This window comes from Mobula birostris, chromosome 27, assembly GCF_030028105.1.
Source record: "Mobula birostris isolate sMobBir1 chromosome 27, sMobBir1.hap1, whole genome shotgun sequence".
Taxonomy (NCBI): Eukaryota; Metazoa; Chordata; class Chondrichthyes; order Myliobatiformes; family Myliobatidae; genus Mobula; species Mobula birostris.
Window position 1 is genome coordinate 40,320,605 of NC_092396.1, and position 20,029 is coordinate 40,340,633.

The 20,029-nt window shown below is 38.7% G+C and overlaps 1 protein-coding gene across 3 annotated transcripts in view; it reads left to right on the forward strand.

The window, feature by feature from the left end:
• mtor (mechanistic target of rapamycin kinase) overlaps positions 1 to 20,029 on the forward strand; it is a 341,456-nt gene that overhangs the window by 132,390 nt on the left and 189,037 nt on the right. For all 3 annotated transcript variants that reach the window (XM_072245239.1, XM_072245242.1, XM_072245241.1), the window contains exons 24-28: positions 5,929 to 6,021; positions 7,652 to 7,792; positions 11,420 to 11,562; positions 12,136 to 12,298; positions 17,057 to 17,202. In XM_072245239.1, coding sequence (XP_072101340.1) covers positions 5,929 to 6,021; positions 7,652 to 7,792; positions 11,420 to 11,562; positions 12,136 to 12,298; positions 17,057 to 17,202 — 686 coding nt within the window. The remainder of the gene's footprint in view (positions 1 to 5,928; positions 6,022 to 7,651; positions 7,793 to 11,419; positions 11,563 to 12,135; positions 12,299 to 17,056; positions 17,203 to 20,029) is intronic.

The following is a 20,029-nucleotide window of genomic DNA, read 5'->3' on the forward strand; positions in this document are numbered from 1 at the left end:
TATAAAGTAGTTTAGTAAAGGAAAATTGAGAGACATGGATTGGAATCAATGAGGTTCTTATCTTGGGAATTGGCATGGACTTGTTGAGTGGAATGACTGCTTTCTTTGTCATATGTAAGTGATTATCCCCGACAAACTCGATTGAAGACAGCATTAACGATGTGCATCTGATTGTGAACTTGGTCAAGTACGTAAGGGATTCTCTGATTCATGGCCTCAGCTGGTTACTGTTGAACTCAAGATGAGCATATTCCATGTTTCACCACTGGGTATGATCGAATGGGATTTAAGTTGCTATTTTGAGGGAATCTACTGCAGATGTTTATTTTGGAATCTGGATTGATTTCTTTGGCTTCTAACGAACAAATTACATTATATTCCCCCAGGTCAGTTGCAAGTTATGTTCTCAAACTCCTCTCAAGGAACTCAGAAATAATCTCGGGTGATATATTTGGATCTGGATGTCACACAATGGTGTGTTGCCTGTTCCAGTGGTTTGGCTGAGTGTTGATGTATCAACGCACTTCTGTAGAAGAGATCTTAACAAAAATCTTAATTTTTCTTGCTGTATGAACCCCTTGACCTATGTACCCAGATCCAGAATGTTCATACCTGCGCTTAAAGTAGTTTCCGGGTGGCACTTGAGGTACTTTCTGCTGTGTGGCATGGTGGCATAGTGCTTTGCACAATGCTTAACAGTGCAGGGTTCAATTCCCGCTGTTACCTGTATGGCGCCTGTATGATTTCCAGGTCCTGCATTTTCCTCCTACAATCCAAAGCCCTACCGGTTGGTAGGTTAGTTGGTCATTATAAATTGTACCATGATCATGCTTGGATTAAATTGGGGTTGCTGGGCAATGCAGCTCAAAGGGCTGGAAGGGCCTATTTTGTGCAGTATCTCAGTAATAACAAAAAGAAACTTCACTGGAGCACAATAAAAATGCAAGCTCAATCTGTTTCCTGGACAGTTTTTAAAAAAAAATGTAATATTTATATACCTAATTCAAAATAATCTTAAAATGGTGATTTTCCATTTAGTTGGCATGTTTTAAATTTTGATTGTATTCTTTAACTGTCATTTTGATCAGGGTTATAAAGTTCTAGTGTTAGGTGCCATTTGTTTGGATAGGATGATTTAATCATGCATTGTTGAGAAACGAAAATTGCAGGACATTGAATTTTTTTCAGCAAGAATGTATGTTCCAGCACGATTAGCAAGCCTGCACAAAAACAGGGTTAATTTGATCACACCTCAGGCGGCAGCTAGCCCTGGTCACCATTTTAGCTGTGATTACACTTAAGAGGCTGAAAAGTAGACTAGAAAGCTATCATTGTGGAGAAAGGTTAGATAATGCTGACAAATCTGCTAACTTTGTTGCTGGAAAGTGGGATTGGACTGGGTAACTCAATTCACTGAGGAGAAACATAATGGGTGATGCTGAGCTACACCCTAGGATGGCTGGGACACATTGGTGATGTAACCTGGGGTCACTGGCAATGTTCAAGCTGAGGTGTGCACAGCCACCTTTTGCTGCAAGCACACAAAGGAGTTTAAACTGCACACAAAATGTTGTCACCCTCTACCTTGTTGGCATGTTAAGTATAATCCACGATCATACACATTTCCTTTTCCAATTTCTGATGTGGACAGTGTTGACAATGTGGAGTTTGCTTTGATCTGTGTGCAGATTTTAGAAGTGGCTTATTTATGCTGTTTTTTATGGAAGAACTTAGTGATTCACTATGTCAAATTCCAAAGAAACAAAAGTTGTGAAGTGCAAAAGAACTGTTAGTTCATTTAAAGCAAAATGGTTTAACGAAACAGTAGAAACTGCTACACCGAAAGCTCATGAGGGCAGGGACATAAGAGAAGTATTTCTGTACAATACAGAAACTGGTGTTACTCGTGTGTATTGTCATGATGCAAAAGTTGCTGCGGAAAATGGGAAGAACTGGAGTGATATTTGGAAACTTGACTTTTTAAAGCATCATTTAGCAGGCAATTCACATGGATGGTGTGCAAAAGCTCCAGTGAGAAAATCCTTTGTTATCTGCTACAGGCCTGCTATGTATGTTTTGTGAGAGTGTAAATGAAAGAGAGCGAAAATGATCAAACCCAGAGGAGATCAAAGTTCTTATTGACAATGTTTTGCTAGCTGTTAAAATGAATATCTCTATATATAAGATTCAGTGCGCACATGTTGTCACTGGGCAAAAAACTGTAGAGCACAAGATTCTTGCATTCACTGGTCGTTGCAAATTAGAGGGGAACATTGGTCATTGGGTAGTTTTGGTATTTCAACATCATACTCTCTTGCCTAGGTGACCCAGCCAGGGTTGATCAGGTCCTGGCTTGTGTCCCAGCAGCACTGGTCCACGGGTCACATTTCTTTGTCCATAGCCATCTGGTGGCTCACTCAGTAGCCTGATGGCTCTTTACTTTGCAGCCCCATAATGCCAAGGAGAGAGTAGGTTCTGCATTGTGAGCAGCCAGCAAAACCTCTACACCCCATCCCTGTAGGCTTGCATTGTGCCCTCCACCCCATTCTTTGATATTGCTGTACCAGCTCCTAATTATTTGGGTTTATATTCAAACACCTCCTCAATCCGGAACTGACATTCTACCATGAACATGTGCTTTGAGGTTTCTGACAGAATGACCATATCAGGCCTCAGGGATGATGATGCGATGAAGTCAGGGAACTTTAATTGCTTGCCAGTATCAACTTTCAGGGTGGAATAATCTTTTCTTCAAACTTTTCTATAATTTTAATTTTGTCATAGTAAAGCCGAACTCAGTTGCTTCAACATTTTCTTTATTAAATGTGGAAAGAAAGAAAGGGCAGTATTCTGTTTTTGTAGGACCTTTCAAGTCCTTGCATTACCCCAGTTTATAATGCATAGCCATGTATCAACTATCAATTTGCACATAATGAAGCTCTGGTAGATTTTCAATTGGTTCATGGGTTTTGCTAGAGCTGAACAAGCAGTAACATTTGGGTATGACAGTGGGAGAACTTCCTTACAATGGTAAAGGTGTCATGAGATTTTATTTGTATGCTTGTTGACATAAGACAATAAAACATGGGAGCAGAATTAGGCTATTTGGCCCATTGAGTTTCTTCTGCCATTAGATCATGGCTAATTTATTTTCCCTCTCTACACCAAGAACCCATCAGCCTCTGTTTAAATTTACGCAATGACTTTGCCTTCACAGCTATCTGTGGCAATAAGTTCTGCTGATTCATCTCCCTCCGGCCAGAGAAATGCCTCTAATCTCTGTTGTAAAGGGATGTCCTCTAATCTGAGGCTAAGCCCTCCCGTCGTAGACTTTCCCATTATTGGAAACATGAACCTCCTCTGGACTCTCCAATGCTAGCACATATTTTCTTAGATATTGGGCCCAAAACTGCTCCCAATACGCCAAATGTGTTCTGATCAATGCCTTTTAAAGCTTCTGTATTATATTCTTGTTTTTATATTATGCTCCTCTCAAAATGAATGCTAAAATTGCATTTGCCTTCTTTACTATTGGCTCATCTTGAAAGTTAACCTCTAGGGGATCCTGCATTTGGACTCACAAATCCCCTTGCACCCCTGATATCTGTAATAACTCCCCACTTAGAAAAGAAAAGTCACATGACCATACATCTCCTTGTACTGTATTTAACCTACCCATTCTCCTAATCTAAGTCTAAGTCTTCTGCAGATTTCCTGCTTCCTCAACAGTACCACCCCCTCCACTGATTTGTATCATTTGCAAACTTCGCTACAAATCATGCACTGATATGCTTTGCAGCAAAATAAGTCTTTTGAAGGTTCATCCTGCAGTAGTGTAGGAAATGCAACAACCAACTTGTGTGCAACAATGATCCATAAAATCAGTGTGATAATACACTATATTCTTATTTGGTAAAGTTGATTGAGGGAAAATTATTGGGCAAAGCACGGGGACGACCTCTCCTACTGGTCTCAGGCACTGTTCAATCGTTACATTTATCTGAGTGAATTCTTAGGACCTTAGTTTAACCTAATAGAAGATATCTTTATTCTCGGCTTGAGTGCAAATGCAAAACATTCCCGAGGGTCATATGTAATGAGATACTGATATTTTTAATCATAACACAAGTACCATAGTTTTTAAAGTTAAGAATTCATTAAGTTGGTTAAATTTAAAATCTTCACTGCTTTTCTAATTAAATTTGATACTTATTATTAAAATAATACCTTACCTGCTCCCTCAGTGCATATCCCCTGTTCCTTCCAACTTAGCGTTGGCAAATAATGCTTTTTTTAAAAAAACAAGTATTCTAGGCTCCTTTCATTGAAAAGAAGGTTTGCCTTTGTATCATTCAATTAAAACAAGGGACCTTGTAAATACTCAGACACACTGTGTGCTGGGAGCGTCATAGTTTCAGAGTATTGGAATCATCTCTTGATATTCATCAAGTTGCAATGGCAACTAATAAGACTGTGGGTAGTAGTACAGGCAAGGCACCAATAAACCTCATGTAGAGGCACATCACCAAGTTCAGGAAGAGTATTATCCCTCAACCATCAGGCTCATGGACCAGAGAGGATAACTAAACTCAACTTCATTCACTTCATCACTGAAGTGTTCCCACAACCTGTGGACTCCCTTTCACGGATCCTTCAGATTTATTGCTGATTGATTTATTTATTATTTCATTTTTTCTTTTGTTTGTTGTCTTTTGCACGTTGGTTGTTCGTCCATCTTGTTGGGTGCGCTCTTTAATTGATTCTATTGCATTTCTTGTATTTACTGTGATTGCCGGCAAGAAAATGAATCTCAGTAAGGGTTGTATGTGGTGATATATACAGTATGAACTTTGATAATAAATTTACTCTCTTGAACCATGCACGGGCAAGAGAGAAGCAAGTCTTGTGAATGGTAACCCTGGTCATAATTAGCAAGCTGGGTAGAATAATCCCAACTGTCTGACATGGCCTGATTGACAGAACGTTGCAGTGTCTTGCCCAAAAGACAATAACTCTACCTGTGCAGTATTACTCAGCATTGAATATACGTGCCTAAGAACTTCTGATTGGTAAGTTAATTGGCTGCTCTAAGTTACCTTTGGAATAAGTAGGTGACAGTAGAATAAAACAGTGGGAAGGAAGTTAATAGGTGAAAAATGGATGGATGCACTATGATCAGTGTAGGTATGGTGAGGGTAAGAGAACTGTTTCTGTGCTGTATGATCCATGTTTGGACTTGGGCGTACATACACAAGGTAAACGTTTGCTCTTTGCTGCTGCAGCAGCACATATTACAAACCTGGCAAACAAGTTACAGAAAATTAACATAAATTATACACGGATGATGAAGTATCCAACAATAGACATAATGGCATTAGTCAAATTGCAGGAAGTATTGTAGTCTGTCGTTTTGAGGTTAGTTGAAGAACCTGACAGCAGAGGAACTTTGAGGTGTGGGTCTTAGGCTTCTGTACCTGATGGCAGCAATGAGAAGAGGATGGAGGTCCCTGATGATGTCTCTGCCATCCTGAGACATCACCTTGTGTAGATCTTGAGGGTGGGATGAGCAGCTCCCACAATGGAACTAGCTACAGCTTCTTGCGTCCTTGTGCATTGGAGTGCCCATACCAAGCCATGATACAACCAGTCAGAGTGCTTTCTACTGGAAAGCTGGAGAGGTTTCTTTGATAATATGTCAAATCTCCTTTAAGTTCTAAATGCTCACCTTTGGAGTGGGCAAGAATGCTGCCATCTCAGCAGGGTCTTTTACTAATGGTATGTAATTTATTAAAATAGCGTATCTGAACAGCTGCTTCATAGTGACATGTAATTAAATTTGAAAGTTTCTCCATTGAAAGAAATAGAAGAAATTAATGGATAACAAAAGCATTGCTTAATTCTGACAACATATACATGTATATTTTTCAGTATCAAATATTTATTCCCATGGTGAATAAGATGATGATGCGCCACAGGATAAACCATCAACGATATGATGTATTAGTATGTCGCATTGTAAAGGTGAGCTTAGATTCAATTCCTGTTTAAAGTTTGAATGTGCAGTGTCTCCTGAATTCAATTTTGTTTAGTCCGAAAGCTTCAACGTCTCTTCCCCAACAAGGGAGGAGTTAGCAAGTGCAGGTCTTCCTCCAAGCTGCGAGCCATTCTAATTTGGTTATATATTACATCTTAATTAACCAAACATCTTTCGGTTAACCTTAACTTTGAAATATAGTTAGTCTGCTCATCGAAAGAGATCTATATTGTAGAATTCTTCAAAGTTTATCATGTATTCACAGTGTGAAGGTGGATATGTATTGATCTAAATTTTCTCAGGCCTGTAATGTAATTTTATGGCAGCATTATCAATCTGGAGCGAAATATTTCTAAGTCACATTTCTCCAGATAAGTAATGTAAATTTTTGCGTGATGGTAGAATTTGTAAGTATGTTTATCAATTTGTCAGAAAGCCCCTCTTCATAGCCCTCCCATATACCAAGCCCTTCTCTTTCTGTGGGGGTAATATTTATTTGGTTTGTCATAACCATTGTTACGTACCCTGTAACTGGGTTGCCAAACCAGCAGAAATGGATCACTCAGTTGGAGTCTGGATTACTAGAACTAAGAAAGTTTTATTAAAGAAACAAGCAACACAGTAATCGAAAGGATAATAAATGCAACAGTTCAGCAATGATAACCACACGTGCACAGAATTAAGATAACAGCATCAATCGAGCTCTATCGTTGTCTAGGGGTAAATGACCAAATTTCAAAGTGACACAAAAGTTCAGTCCAATTTAGTTCAGTTCGCAGTAATCGTTGCCATGGCGATGGACAACGTGGGGGTGCAGAGAGAGAGAACGGGAACGACTGATCATTCAGACACGGCTTCCACTCACAGACCGGCGATATGGCTCACAAGCAGCTTTCCGGGCGGGTCCTTGGTGATGTCACCTGAGGTCACCGACTGTGACCCCTCCTCCAGATGCGGTCGATCCTCTGCAGTGAACCCGGCACCCAAGCAAGGGCGGACACACACCGGGTTCCCGCTGATCGTACCTTTCCACTCTGTGCGTTGTCCGGTACTTCCCACCGACTCGTGAGAGGTGCACAGCTTCCAGGGTCTCGTTACCTCGGGTGTCGTGTGTGTCCTGCCTTAGCGAACCTGTCCCTTTTTATCCCCCTGCTGGGGTATCGCCTGTCCATCACTTCAGACAGTTCAGGGTTCAAAGGGGGAGCCGATCTTGGCAATACCCAGACTGATGGCTCCTTCATTAACACCTCCACATGCTGCTTCATGTTCCTTATCTCTCCTTCCCCCTGAGGACAGGTGGCAGACCAACTGCTGATGTCACTGATGCTAACCCAGGCCAGCAAACATCTGAATTTTATGTGTATTCTCGTCACACCATGTTGAAAATTGCCTTCAGTTCTGCATATGATTGATCATAAGTCTATTTTACCAAAGCAAATTTGCCGAGTTGTAATCTTTAGCACAGCTGAAGAGCTTAGTTATAAAGCAGCAATCGGTGAATTAATAGCCTACTCCTAGGTATAATTCAGTATATGCAGTTACTGCTCAAGAAAAAACCTACATTCTCTTTCAATTGTTAAGAAAATTAATTGAAGTTGATCTGAATGTGCGCAATAGGGGTACACGTTGGCAGAAGAAGAGGAAGAAGAAGATCAGCGCCGGAGTTCACGAGGCAACCAAGGTGACAGACTGTCGAGTGGACCTGTGGAGACTCAACCTATGAAGAAATTGCATGTTAGCACCACCAATCTGCAGAAGGTTTGTGCATGATTATAGATGAAATTAATATATCATTTTAAGTATGTATTTTTTTTAATGAACGTTAGTGGTGGGCAGCAGAATCAGATTTTATTCTTGAATTATGCATGAATTTATCAAAAGCATTTTTACTATGTAAAGTTTAACAGAAATAGCTTGTTCCTTTTTGAGTTTAGATACTAACAGTGACTTGTGTGGTATTTTGAGCAATAAATGTCAAAGCAACGCAGAAATTCTTCGTAAGCTTCATTGAGATCCTTAAATTACACACTGAATTTTAAAAGCTGCTGAATACGTATGGTGTAACTCATGGCAAATGTTAACTGTCAAAAGCATATTTAAAAGAAAATAATTAGCAACTTAAATCAAATGTCAGCTTTTTTCCAGCTCCCTTGCTAGTCTCCATGCCTGCATATGCCCTATTTAATGTAGAAATATTATAATTTACGCTCTGTTAAATACTGTTTAAACAGATATTAATTGCAGCAGTATTCTACTGCAGGTACTTGCTTACAGCACGTAGACCCAGAAATATTAATATTTTCTGATTACCATTAAAAGGTATAGTTCACAATTTAGTTACAGTCCAACATTAAAAGTAATACGATTTACTATTTTTGTTTTCAGGAAGTATCGTAATGCTTAGAAAATAGAATATAAATAGGGAAACCAAGTGGTCTGGGCATTACATAAATCTCTTCCTACTCCTCTTCTTTGTGTGTTTGTCAGCCTTGGCTTATTTCTTGGCAGTTTTGTCAATGAATCAGGTTGTGGGTGCAAATTCTGCTCCAGATACCAGCACAAAAATCAAAGTTGATCCTCCTATAATGATGGAGTGCCATCAGCTGGAACATTAAATTGAATCTTTGTCTATGTTCTTTTTTTTTCTTTTTTTTAAATTTTTTATTTTTATTTGGATAAGGAATTCACAAGTATCATGTACTTTTTCCACACTTGTAACCTTTTCCATTTTTTTATATGTATAAAACTATAATTATTTATACATTCTTAAGTACACATTGAGATGATATGAAAGGAAATTAGACACTTAAATAGATAATTATGTACAGTGGTAATTCTAATCTATTAGGCTAAGTAATGGTATTAGTTGTTAAGAAACATAGTAACAATAGTTTCTATATATCTCTTCTGGACCATTTCTTCTGGTCCAAAATGTTGTATGTAAGCCTATGTTACAACCATTGTAGGTGTTTATATCCTAACTTGTTCATGCTTGCTCCTGTCCCCAGATATAATTATCCAATCCCTATGTACTTATTTACTTAATTTTATCATTTTTTATCCCTTTCCCAAATCTTTTCCTTTACTTGTATTAATTCTCTATTTTCCTTTACTTGTATTAATTCTCTATTTTGTCTTATGTTCTTGCATGGTTACAAATGATCAACTGGTATTATTTTAAAGAGGGCCAGGGTCAGTATTTCTTCTGATTAATGCCATTATATAAAAATCAGGTCTTTATCAGTGTTGTTTCTCTGCTGTGTGCAGATTGGCTGTTCCTTTTATTAATTTACAAGAGGTAGGCTTTACTAACTTTGGTAGCATTTAATGCTGCTCCATAATTATGCTTGGGAAGGTGGTGGTGAGCAGTCTAGCATTGCAGAGGAATTGGTTCCAAGTTTACAACATAGCCTTTAATTTGAGATTGTTTCATTGGCCATCTTGCAATTTGGGATCTTGTGCCTGCAATTTTGAAGTACTTCATTGGCTATGAAGAACAGCTGTTGTGCGTAGTGTTATCTATGTACAAGCAGTATATTGCTTCTGCTTGGAATTCCCTAAAATGCATTTTATGATGATTGCCTTAATTAATTCTCGCAACAGCGAGTTGTTCATTCTAATCACTTTCTGGATAAAGATATTTTACTTGTACTCCCTGTTATGTTTATTAGCAACATACTGTTTATCAAACTGCAAATGCTATTCTCTTGGTTTCTGATTCTGAGGTATTAGAGGTTATATTGAAGTAAAACCAGATTTTGAATGTTAGCTATAAGGAATAATATCTGATGCATTTTTAATATATTTTTATTAAAAATACCGAAGTGAACTTTGTTGCTAATCCGTTTATTGTGTGACCTTAGAACATAAAGGAAGCACTCTTATCCCCTTTATGCATCCATAAGCATCTTAGTAAGTTACTTTGGAATATCTAATGTAGGAATTGAAGCAACCGGTTTGTATACAGCTCCCACAAGTAACAATGAAATAATAACCTGTTATTTGCTGGTATAGTGTTGATTGAGGAATCAATACTGACTAGGACACCAAGGGAAAAATACACTGTTTCTTCTTCAAATTAATTCTACTGAATCAACCTGATGGGCCCCCTGTTTAACATTTCATCGAAAGAGCAACGTTTAGCAGTAGTACAAGAGTGGTTACCATGGCCAATAGAGAACTGATATAATGCATGTACACAAAATAAAAGTGAAATAAATAGATGAACTATAATTCAGTAAAGTAATATTAAAGTGACTTTGGCAGGATGCTGTTTATTGACTACAGCTCACCATAGTTCCTGCAGCCCTGATTGAAAAGCTACAGAACCTAGGCCTTATATATCTCCCTCTGCAACTGGATCCTTGACTTCCTAACCAGAAGACCACAATCTGTGCAAATTGGAAATAACATTTTCACCTTGATGGCAATCAGCAATGATGCACCACAGCGAAGTGCTTACCCCACTGCTCTACTCTCTACACCTATGACGGTGTGTCTAGGCACAGCTCAAATGCCATCTATAATTTGCCGATGGTACAACTATAGATGGCAGAATTATAGATGGTGACAAGAGAGCGTACAGGAGTGAGATATATCAGCTAGTCGAGTGGTGTCACAGCAACAAACTTGCACTCAATGTCAGTAAGACCAAATAACTGATTATGGACTTCAGAAAATGTAAGAGGGAGCACATAGAGGGATCAGAAGTGGAAAGAGTGAGCAATTTCAAGTTGCTGGGTGTCAATATCTCTGAGGATATAACCTGGTCCCAACATATTGATACAGCTACAAAGAAGGCATGACAGTTGCTATATTTCATTAGGAGTTTGAGGAGATTTGGTATGTCACCTAAAGCACTTGCAAATTTCTACTGATATACCAAGGAGTATCTTCAAGGAGTAATGCCTCAAAAAGGGCAAGTGTCTATTATTATGTACTGTATTGTACTGCTGCCACAAAGTTACAAATTCCAGAACAAATGCTGGTGATATTAAACCTGATTCTGATTATTTTAGTGGTTGAATATTCATTTCAATTTGATGATTCATTAATTTCCATGAAAATAGAATGTGTTACTAATTAGAAACAAAAATCGTTTTAACTGGAGTGGTTTAGAAGATGCTGTTGGTGATATTAACAACTGAGAGCTTAATACATACATCACATTCCTTTGTTCACTGTTATGAAGCAGACATTAATGTATTAATTTAACTATTTTTTAAAATTGACCACTGTTTCAAAAGGCTGTCTGTTAGCAAAATTCAGGTATTTTAGTGGGATCACATTAATGAGTGAACTAATTGAAGTTTGAGCTTCTGTCGTGAACTGCTTGACAACGTTTCACAAAAGAGTAAATGTTTGCACTTTATATTTTTCTTTCAGGCATGGGGTGCAGCCAGAAGAGTTTCTAAAGATGACTGGATGGAATGGTTGAGGAGATTAAGTGTGGAATTACTAAAAGAATCCCCATCACCTGCACTCCGCTCATGTTGGTCACTAGCTCAAGCCTACAATCCTCTGGCAAGGTAAAAATTCTAATTTTACTTATTGATGCCAACTTGTAGATCATAAATAAGGATCAAAATCATTTTGTAGAGTGTCAGATTATCAATCTGAGGAATTAAAGAATCCCCATTACATTTTTGGGGAAAATATGGCAACCTTTCCAAACCATGCTTGAAGTCCTGTTTCTGGTGTCATATGAAGTCTGCATCAAATCTGGCCTTGCTTCAGACTTCCATTGTTGAATGAAATGCTGACATTCACTGTCTAGGCCTACACTTAGAGAATAGTTAGATTGGAGAACTAAACAATGGCTACACATTATCCACAGTAAGAGGAAAATAAATTGCAAGGATACAGGGAAACAGGAAAAAGGGAAATAGAACTACCAATGGAATTACTGCCCTTGGAACTGATGGGCCAAATGGACTAATCCTGTGTTGTGATAAGTGTAAAATGTGAAATATGTATGATTAAATACATTGTTATATTTTAGATAACTTCATTTCTTTTCTAAAGCAATATTGTTCTTAAACAGGCAGATAATTTGGTTTCCTTAATATATGCAAATTATTTTGACCTTTGTCTTAATACAGGGATCTGTTTAATGCAGCCTTCCTCTCTTGTTGGTCAGAACTGCATGAATCACAGCAAGATGAGCTTATCAGAAGTATTGAGCTAGCTTTAACTTCTCAGGACATCCCTGAGGTCACGCAAACCCTGCTGAACCTGGCAGAGTTCATGGAGCACAGTGACAAGGTAAAGGAGAAGCCTAAACAAGAACACATACTACTGTCATTACCCTGCAGGTCCAGCTGACTCTGTGCAAAGTGAAGCATGGATAAGGTTCTTGGACCTGAATTGTTAATTCTGTTTCATTTTTCACAGAAACTGCAACACTTGCTTAGTGTTTTCAGTGTTTTCCTTTTTTATGTCAAATTTTCAGAATCTGTAGTTTTCAACATCAAAGTTGCTGGTGAATGCAGCAGGCCAGGCAGCATCTGTAGAAAGAGGTGCAGTCGACGTTTCAGGCCGAGACCCTTCGTCAGGACTAACTGAAGGAAGAGTGAGTAAGGGATTTGAAAGTTGGAGGGGGAGGGGGAGATCCAAAATGATAGGAGAAGACAGGAGGGAGAGGGATGGAGCCAAGAGCTGTACAGGTGATTGGCAAAAGGGGATACGAGAGGATCATGGGACAGGAGGTCCAGGAAGAAAGACAAGGGGGGGGGACCCAGAGTATGGGCAAGAGGTATATTCAGAGGGACAGAGGGAGAAAAAGGAGAGTGAGAGAAAGAATGTGTGCATAAAAATAAGTAACAGATGGGGTACGAGGGGGAGGTGGGGCCTAGCGGAAGTGCCATTCTCTAACTTCCGCTAGGCCCCACCTCCCCCTCGTGCCCCATCTGTTACTTATTTTTATGCACACATTCTTTCTCTCACTCTCCTTTTTCTCCCTCTGTCCCTCTGAATATACCTCTTGCCCATCCTCTGGGTCCCCCCCCCCCCCGTCTTTCTTCCCGGACCTCCTGTCCCATGATCCTCTCGTATCCCCTTTTACCAATCACCTGTCCAGCTCTTGGCTCCATCCCTCCCCCTCCTGTCTTCTTCTATCATTTTGGATCTCCCCCTCCCCCTCCAACTTTCAAATCCCTTACTCACTCTTCCTTCAGTTAGTCCTGACGAAGGGTCTCGGCCTGAAACGTCGACTGCACCTCTTCCTACAGATGCTGCCTGACCTGCTGCGTTCACCAGCAACTTTGATGTGTGTTGCTTGAATTTCCAGCATCTGCAGAATTCCTGTTGTTTCTGTAGTTTTCAATTTGGTTTTCAAAAGAGAATCTGAACTTTTGTCAAGTCAAATTCCAAAAAATGTTTATTTATATCAAAATAAGCATGGCAAAATGGTGGAGTGAGTAGAGCCTGCCCCATTAGTCAATAAAACTATGGCAAAAAGTTTGCATTTCTTTCTCTAAATGCCTCAATTCCCTTAATAACAATGCTGATTTAATACTCATGGTCCTTGGAGATGGGATATTCTGAAGATTTTTGGTGCTCTGAATAAAGACGTTTCTTCTTCACTCTAAGTTGCTGCCTTCATCCTGAGGCCACAAGAGAACTACCATTTAGTTCTGGCTGATAGTTGAGGCATAAGCCCTGATCGTTGCAGCTTACACTCTGACATTCAAAAAGACCTGTAAATTCCAACTGTTTTGTATGTTAACCAACTGTCAAGCTGTACCCAGAAAATAAAGCAGTTTACAATATCTAATGCCATTGGAAATCCAAATCTATTAGTTTTATAAATTTTCCCCTTAATTACTCTGCAACTTGCTTTTTGCATCTCTAGAGCAGGAGTTCCCAACATGTGGTCCACAGATCCCTTGCTTAATGGTATTGGTCCAAGCATTAAAAAGGTTGGGAACCCCTGTTCTCGGGGATTTGGGAAACATGATTTCCATTTCATAAAACATTGTTAATTCTGCACCACCCTATTGTGACTTTTAGCTGCAGGCTTATGTCCTTGAATGCTTTGGCAATTCCCACATGACTCCTCGTCAAACTAATTCACCCATATTTATATACATTTTGTTTCTTTTTTTGTAACATTTATAAGCTTAACCAAGCACCTTGGGTACCATTCTGCCAAAAACTGATTCTGCATCCCAATTTATGGTTTTAATGTTTTATTACGGGTTGTTTTTACCTCTTGTATGCTCAGAGCTACTTTTCTGCTGTTCTACTTTTTCTTGAAATCAAGAACTAATCCTTAATTATCCAATGATCAACTCTTGGCAATGTTTGCGAGATCAAATCCATTTAACTTTATTTGCACAAAAGCTGTCAATGTTGCCATCTACTACCACTCTCTAGCTTCTGCTAAGCCAATGTTGAATCCAATTTACTACTTCATCCTGAATGCCAAGCAACTGAACCTTCTGGACCAGCCTCCTGTGTGGGACTTTGTCAAAATCCTTGCTCAAGTCCATGTTGATAATGTCCATTGCCTTCGTCACCTTTCCTGGTAACCTCCTCAAAAACTATTGATTGATTAGACACAACCTACCACGCACAAGACCATGTTGTATATCACTAATCCGGTGCTGTCTATCCAAATACTTATTATCTCCTATTCTTGTACACCTTCCATTAATTTATGCGTAACTGACCCCAGGCTCACCAGCCTAAAATCTCCCAGCTTATTCTTGGACTTTTTCCTTGAATAACTGAAGAGTATTAGTTATCCTTTAGTCCTCTGGTACCTAACCCTTGACTAAGGATGTTTTAAGTACCTTTGCCAGGAACCCTGCAATATATGCACTAGACTCCTACAAGATCAGAGGGGACACCTTGTAAGGCCCTAGGGACTAACTTGGTTCAAGAGAGTAAGGGCTTCCTCTTCTGAATCAGGATATAGTCCATGACCTTATGACTGTTTTGCCTTGGTTCTATAGACTCTGTGTCAGTCTCCTGAGTAAATACAGATGCAAGGGATCCATTTGGGATCTACTCTATTTTTCAATTCTATCCATAGATTGCTGTGATGATCTTCAAGTGGACCAATTTTGTCCCTTGCTCTCCTTTTGCTCTTAATATATCTTCAGAAATACTTGGGATTGTCCTTCATCTTGTCTACCAGAGCTACCTCATGCCTTCTTTTAGTCCTCTTGATTTCCCTCTTAAGTGTTCTCTTGCATTTCTAATGCTCCTCAAACATCTTATTTGATCCTTGCTACCTATACCTGCTAATAGACACATGCCTCTTCTTAAAAAGGTCTTCAATCTCCATTGAAAATCAAGGTTCCCTCAACCTGTAAACCTTTCCTCTTATGTTAATGGGAACATACAGACTTTGTACTCTTAATATTTCTTTCTTGAAGGCCTCCAAATTACCAAGCATCCTTTTGCTAGAAAACAACTTGTCCTAATCCACTCCAACCAGATTCTTTCCGATGGTGTCAAAATTTGTCTTTCTCCAATTTAGAATCTCAAACCAAGGATCAATCCTATTCTTCTCCATAATTATCTTGAAGCTAATGGAATAATGATCGCTCTAGCTAAGGTGATCTTCACACACTTCTGTTACCTGACCTATCAGACCATAAGTCCTAGGAGCAGAAGTGGGCCATTACCCTTCTCAACCCCATCCTCGTGCCTTCTCTCCGTAACCTTTGACACTTTTCCTAATCAAGAACCTATCAACATCTGCTGTCCATAGCATTGAATTCCATGGATTCACCATACCCTGGCTGAAGAAATCCCTACTCATCTCTGTTTTAAAGAAATATCCTTGTATTCTGCGTCTGTGTCCTCTGGTCCTAGACTGTTCCACTATTGGAGAAGTCCTCTCCACATCCACTATAGCTAGGCCGTTCATTATTTAATATGTTTCAATGAAATGCCTCCTCTTCCTACTGAACTCCATTGAGTACAGGCCCAGAGCCATCAAAAACTCCTCATGCTTTAACTCTTTCATCCTAAGGATTATTCACAAGGAACCTCTACTGGGCTCTCTCAGATGACAGCACATCTTTCTTTCAATAAGCAGCCCAAAATTGCTCACAATACTGCAATTAGGGTCCGGCCAATGCCTTATAAAGCCTCAGCACTACATGCTTTTATATTCTAGTCCTTCCAAAATGAATGCTAACAATACACTAGCATTCCTTACTACTGACTCAACCTGCAAATTAACCTTGAGGGAATCCTGCACTGTGACTTCTAAGTCCCTTCGTACCTCAAATTTTTGAATTTCCTTCCTGTTTAGAAAATAGTTTATGCCTTTATTCCTTCTACCAAGGTACATGACTGTACACCTCCCTACACTGTATTCTGTCTGTCATTTTCTTTGACCAATTTTCTACTTTGTCATGTCCTCCTGCACCATGCTTCCTTAATCAATGCCTGTCCCTTCACCTATCTTTGTATCACCTGGAAATTTGGCTACAAAGCCATCAATTACATTATCCAGAACATTGACATATAATGTGAAAAGAAGCAGTCCTAACGCTGAGTCCTTCTGAGCACCATGAGTCACCGGCAGCCATGTATAGTTTTCTATTAGGAGATGAATCATGGTTTCTTTAGTTGGGACCTCTATGTATTGATTAAGGAAACCTTCCCAAACACCATTTACAAACACTATCCCATCCAGTTTTTTTACAATGGGAGTCCCAGTCAACCTGGTTTTTCTTGCTATCTATACAAATTTGCTCCTCTAAATCCTGCTGACTATTGGGAGATCTATAATATTCCAATAATGTGGTCACCCCCTTCTTATTCCTCAGTTCCACCCGTATAACCTCAGTGGATGAGATCATCAGTTTGTTGTGTCTGCCATGACATTTTCTCTGATCAGTAATTCCTTCCCTCGCCACATTTCTAATATTGGCAGATTTTTGTTGAAATTCACATACTGTTTGTCTTTTTTTTAACAATTGCGTAATTGCATCAGCTGCTTTGGAAAAATGTTCATAAAAGAAGGGATTGCAGGATGGCTAATCCCTGTATTTCCATCAGGGGCCTTTACCTTTGAGGGATGATAATGGCATTGTCCTCCTTGGAGAGAGAGCTGCTAAATGTCGTGCATATGCCAAGGCCTTGCATTATAAAGAGCTGGAGTTCCAGAAAGGTCCCTGTCCTGCAATTCTAGAATCATTAATTAGGTAAGTAGAGCTGCTTTGTTTAAAATAGCCAGAGACTTTTCATGTACTTTAGTTTTCATTGCAGCGGTAGGCCTGAAAAGTACTTATGATTAAACTCTTCAGGGTTGGGAGGCAATTTGTCACACCATAGTAAAGTTTAAAGGAGAAGAATTGCTTTTGTCTTTTTATATCCAGCCATATTAGAGCCAGTGGAGCTGAATGCATGCTAGTGTGTGCAAAAGAAGTTTAGTACAATGTGGCTGTATGATAGCCTACTCTTGTTCAATTTCCTGCACTTTTCCTCAAATTAAGTCATCATGTTGCACAAATCAGAGAGAGATAGTGTATCTTGTACAATTTAAGGATTGCAATTGGTAGTTATTGATGTTCTGGTTTTAAAATGGCATATAAATGTATTTTGTATCTGTAAAAACAATTTGAGTTACTTATGATGAAAAATTGGTGGTGTAATTCAGCAGAATATTGCCCACCATGAAGTTGTACAGTGATGACATTTGCATTGAGGGCAGAATACTGACTGTCAGCTCAAGTGAAGCTACTTTACTGATAGAGTTGCCTTAAGAAACTTTTTAGATTGATATTCACAAACCGAATCTCTATATCTGAGCTAAAAGATGGTCATGAGTAAAATGTGTTCAGTGTTAAAACAGATATTGATAAAAACAGCTGTGTAAGTAAAATGTTGATTTTAAAAACAGGACATGTTGCCTTTATGTTATATTTATATTAACCAGATTTCTAAACTTTTCTTCCCCCTCGAGAATTCGTTCTTAACATTTGGAAAATGTCTTTACTCGTAACATGGTTAAAAGTTCCATTGTTTGAAATGTGTTATGCACTTTTGTTTGGATTTTGTTATTTTAGAAGAATTTGCTCAAGTTTTGAGATCTGATTAAATATCGATAGAAGGTTATAAGTAATTACATTGTTAATTGGCAATTTTCATTACGTTTTTCTATCACCTTAAAAATCAACTTTATGCTCTCTTATAATGGAGAATGGATAGTTTTGCTTGTGATAAGCTTGTGTTTAGTTTTCATTTTTCAGAATTGAACTCAATCTAGCATTCTCAAAGTTTATAAGGAAATTATTTTTTTCGGGCTTGTGTTGAAGGGGCCTGCCTATCCATTTGTTCAATGACAGCAATTAACACTTTTTATGTTGGGCATCTTTATTGGTTTTGCTCAAGCACACATATTGGAGAGATGAGGTGCTCGTATGGTTATATTTCTGGAAGTTATTCTTTATTCTTTTCCTCTGTCTTTTTCCACATTATATTCCACTTTCTACATTATATTCCACTTACTGTGCAAACTATGTAAGTATAAAGAGGTTTTAAATTTGTCTCTAACTTGCTTGCATTGTGAAAGGGAAGAGTGGGTGAATGGGAAGGGGTTGCAGTGACTTAGCTGGGATAACGGTATGACTGTGGCAGAAACAGAGTGGCTCTTAGAAGTATCTTCAGTTTGTGTTTTGGCATTCAGAATCTGGGAAGAAAATTTATCTTGATCAATGTAAAAGAATCAAAAAATTATAACATAGGTCATTTAGCCCATCATATATGTACTCTTCCAAAAAGACTCCCAAATCTAATCCCAGTTTCCAGCTCAAAGTCCCCAGCTCAGCAAATCATAGCTCTAAGTATACAATAAATAATGGTTTAAAGGTGATGAGGGTTTCTGCCTCCACCCTCTTTTAGGCAATGAGTTGCTGTTTCCTGCTTCCCTGTGACTGAAGGGGAATGTTCTACATCTCCCCTTCAATCCTTCTTCCAATTACTCTGAAGCTGTGCTTCTCGATTCATCCTGCTTTCTCTTTCATAATTTTCTGAACCATCATTAAGTATCTCCTCCAGCCGCCTTTCTTTCAAAGGAAACACTCCCAGCTTACCCAGTCTTTCTTCTTCGCTATTAAATTTACAATCATGGCAGCATCCGCTCTTGCGTACAATCATACAGAATGTTTATTGAAATGTGTGACTAGAAATGTATGTAGTTGTCAAGGTCTTGCTTACTGTTGTATACAGTTCTAGCATCACCTCCTTTCTCTTGTATTCTTGCCCCGACTAATAAAAAGAGTTATATCCTTTTTGATCCACCTCATTAATCTGCCCTCTTAAGATCCTGAGGACAAAACACTCTAAGGTTACTGTTCTCTGCATCGCTTTCATTCAGAATAACACTACTCCCATGTCTTCTGTGGCCAAACCACTTGTAATAATTAGTAAAAACAATGCTGATGGAAAAGTACATGGCAGCTTTAATTTTTTTTAGTTCTATTTGATATTATTGATATCTAAAACTATTATATTTACAAGAATAAGGAAAGCATGCTCAGTTTTATAATCTCACAAACACCCAAGCAGACTATTAATTGAATGCGCATTTTACACCAACCAATACAAATTCCGATGAATAATAATCATGGTTGGATTCATCCCATGATAATGATAATTCAGGAATTTGATGTTTTGCAGCACTTCTATATTAGTAGGAACGGTTTCAGTCACCTTTCAAGCAGCCGGAGTAACGTGTTGCAGATTTTCATTCTGGGGATACAGGTTGAGCACCCCTTATCCATAATGCCAGCGGCTGGAAATGTTTTGGATTTTAAATTTTGAAATATTTGCATCAATATAATAAGATATTTGGGGATGGGAACCAAGTCTAAAACACAAAATTCATTTACATTCCATGGTCAGCTTGTACAAATACCCTGAATGTAGTTTTATATAATATTTTTAATAATTTTGTGTTTAAAAAAAACAATATGTGTACATTGAACCATCTGAAAGGTAGGCTATCATTACCTTGCCTCCCCAGGTAGA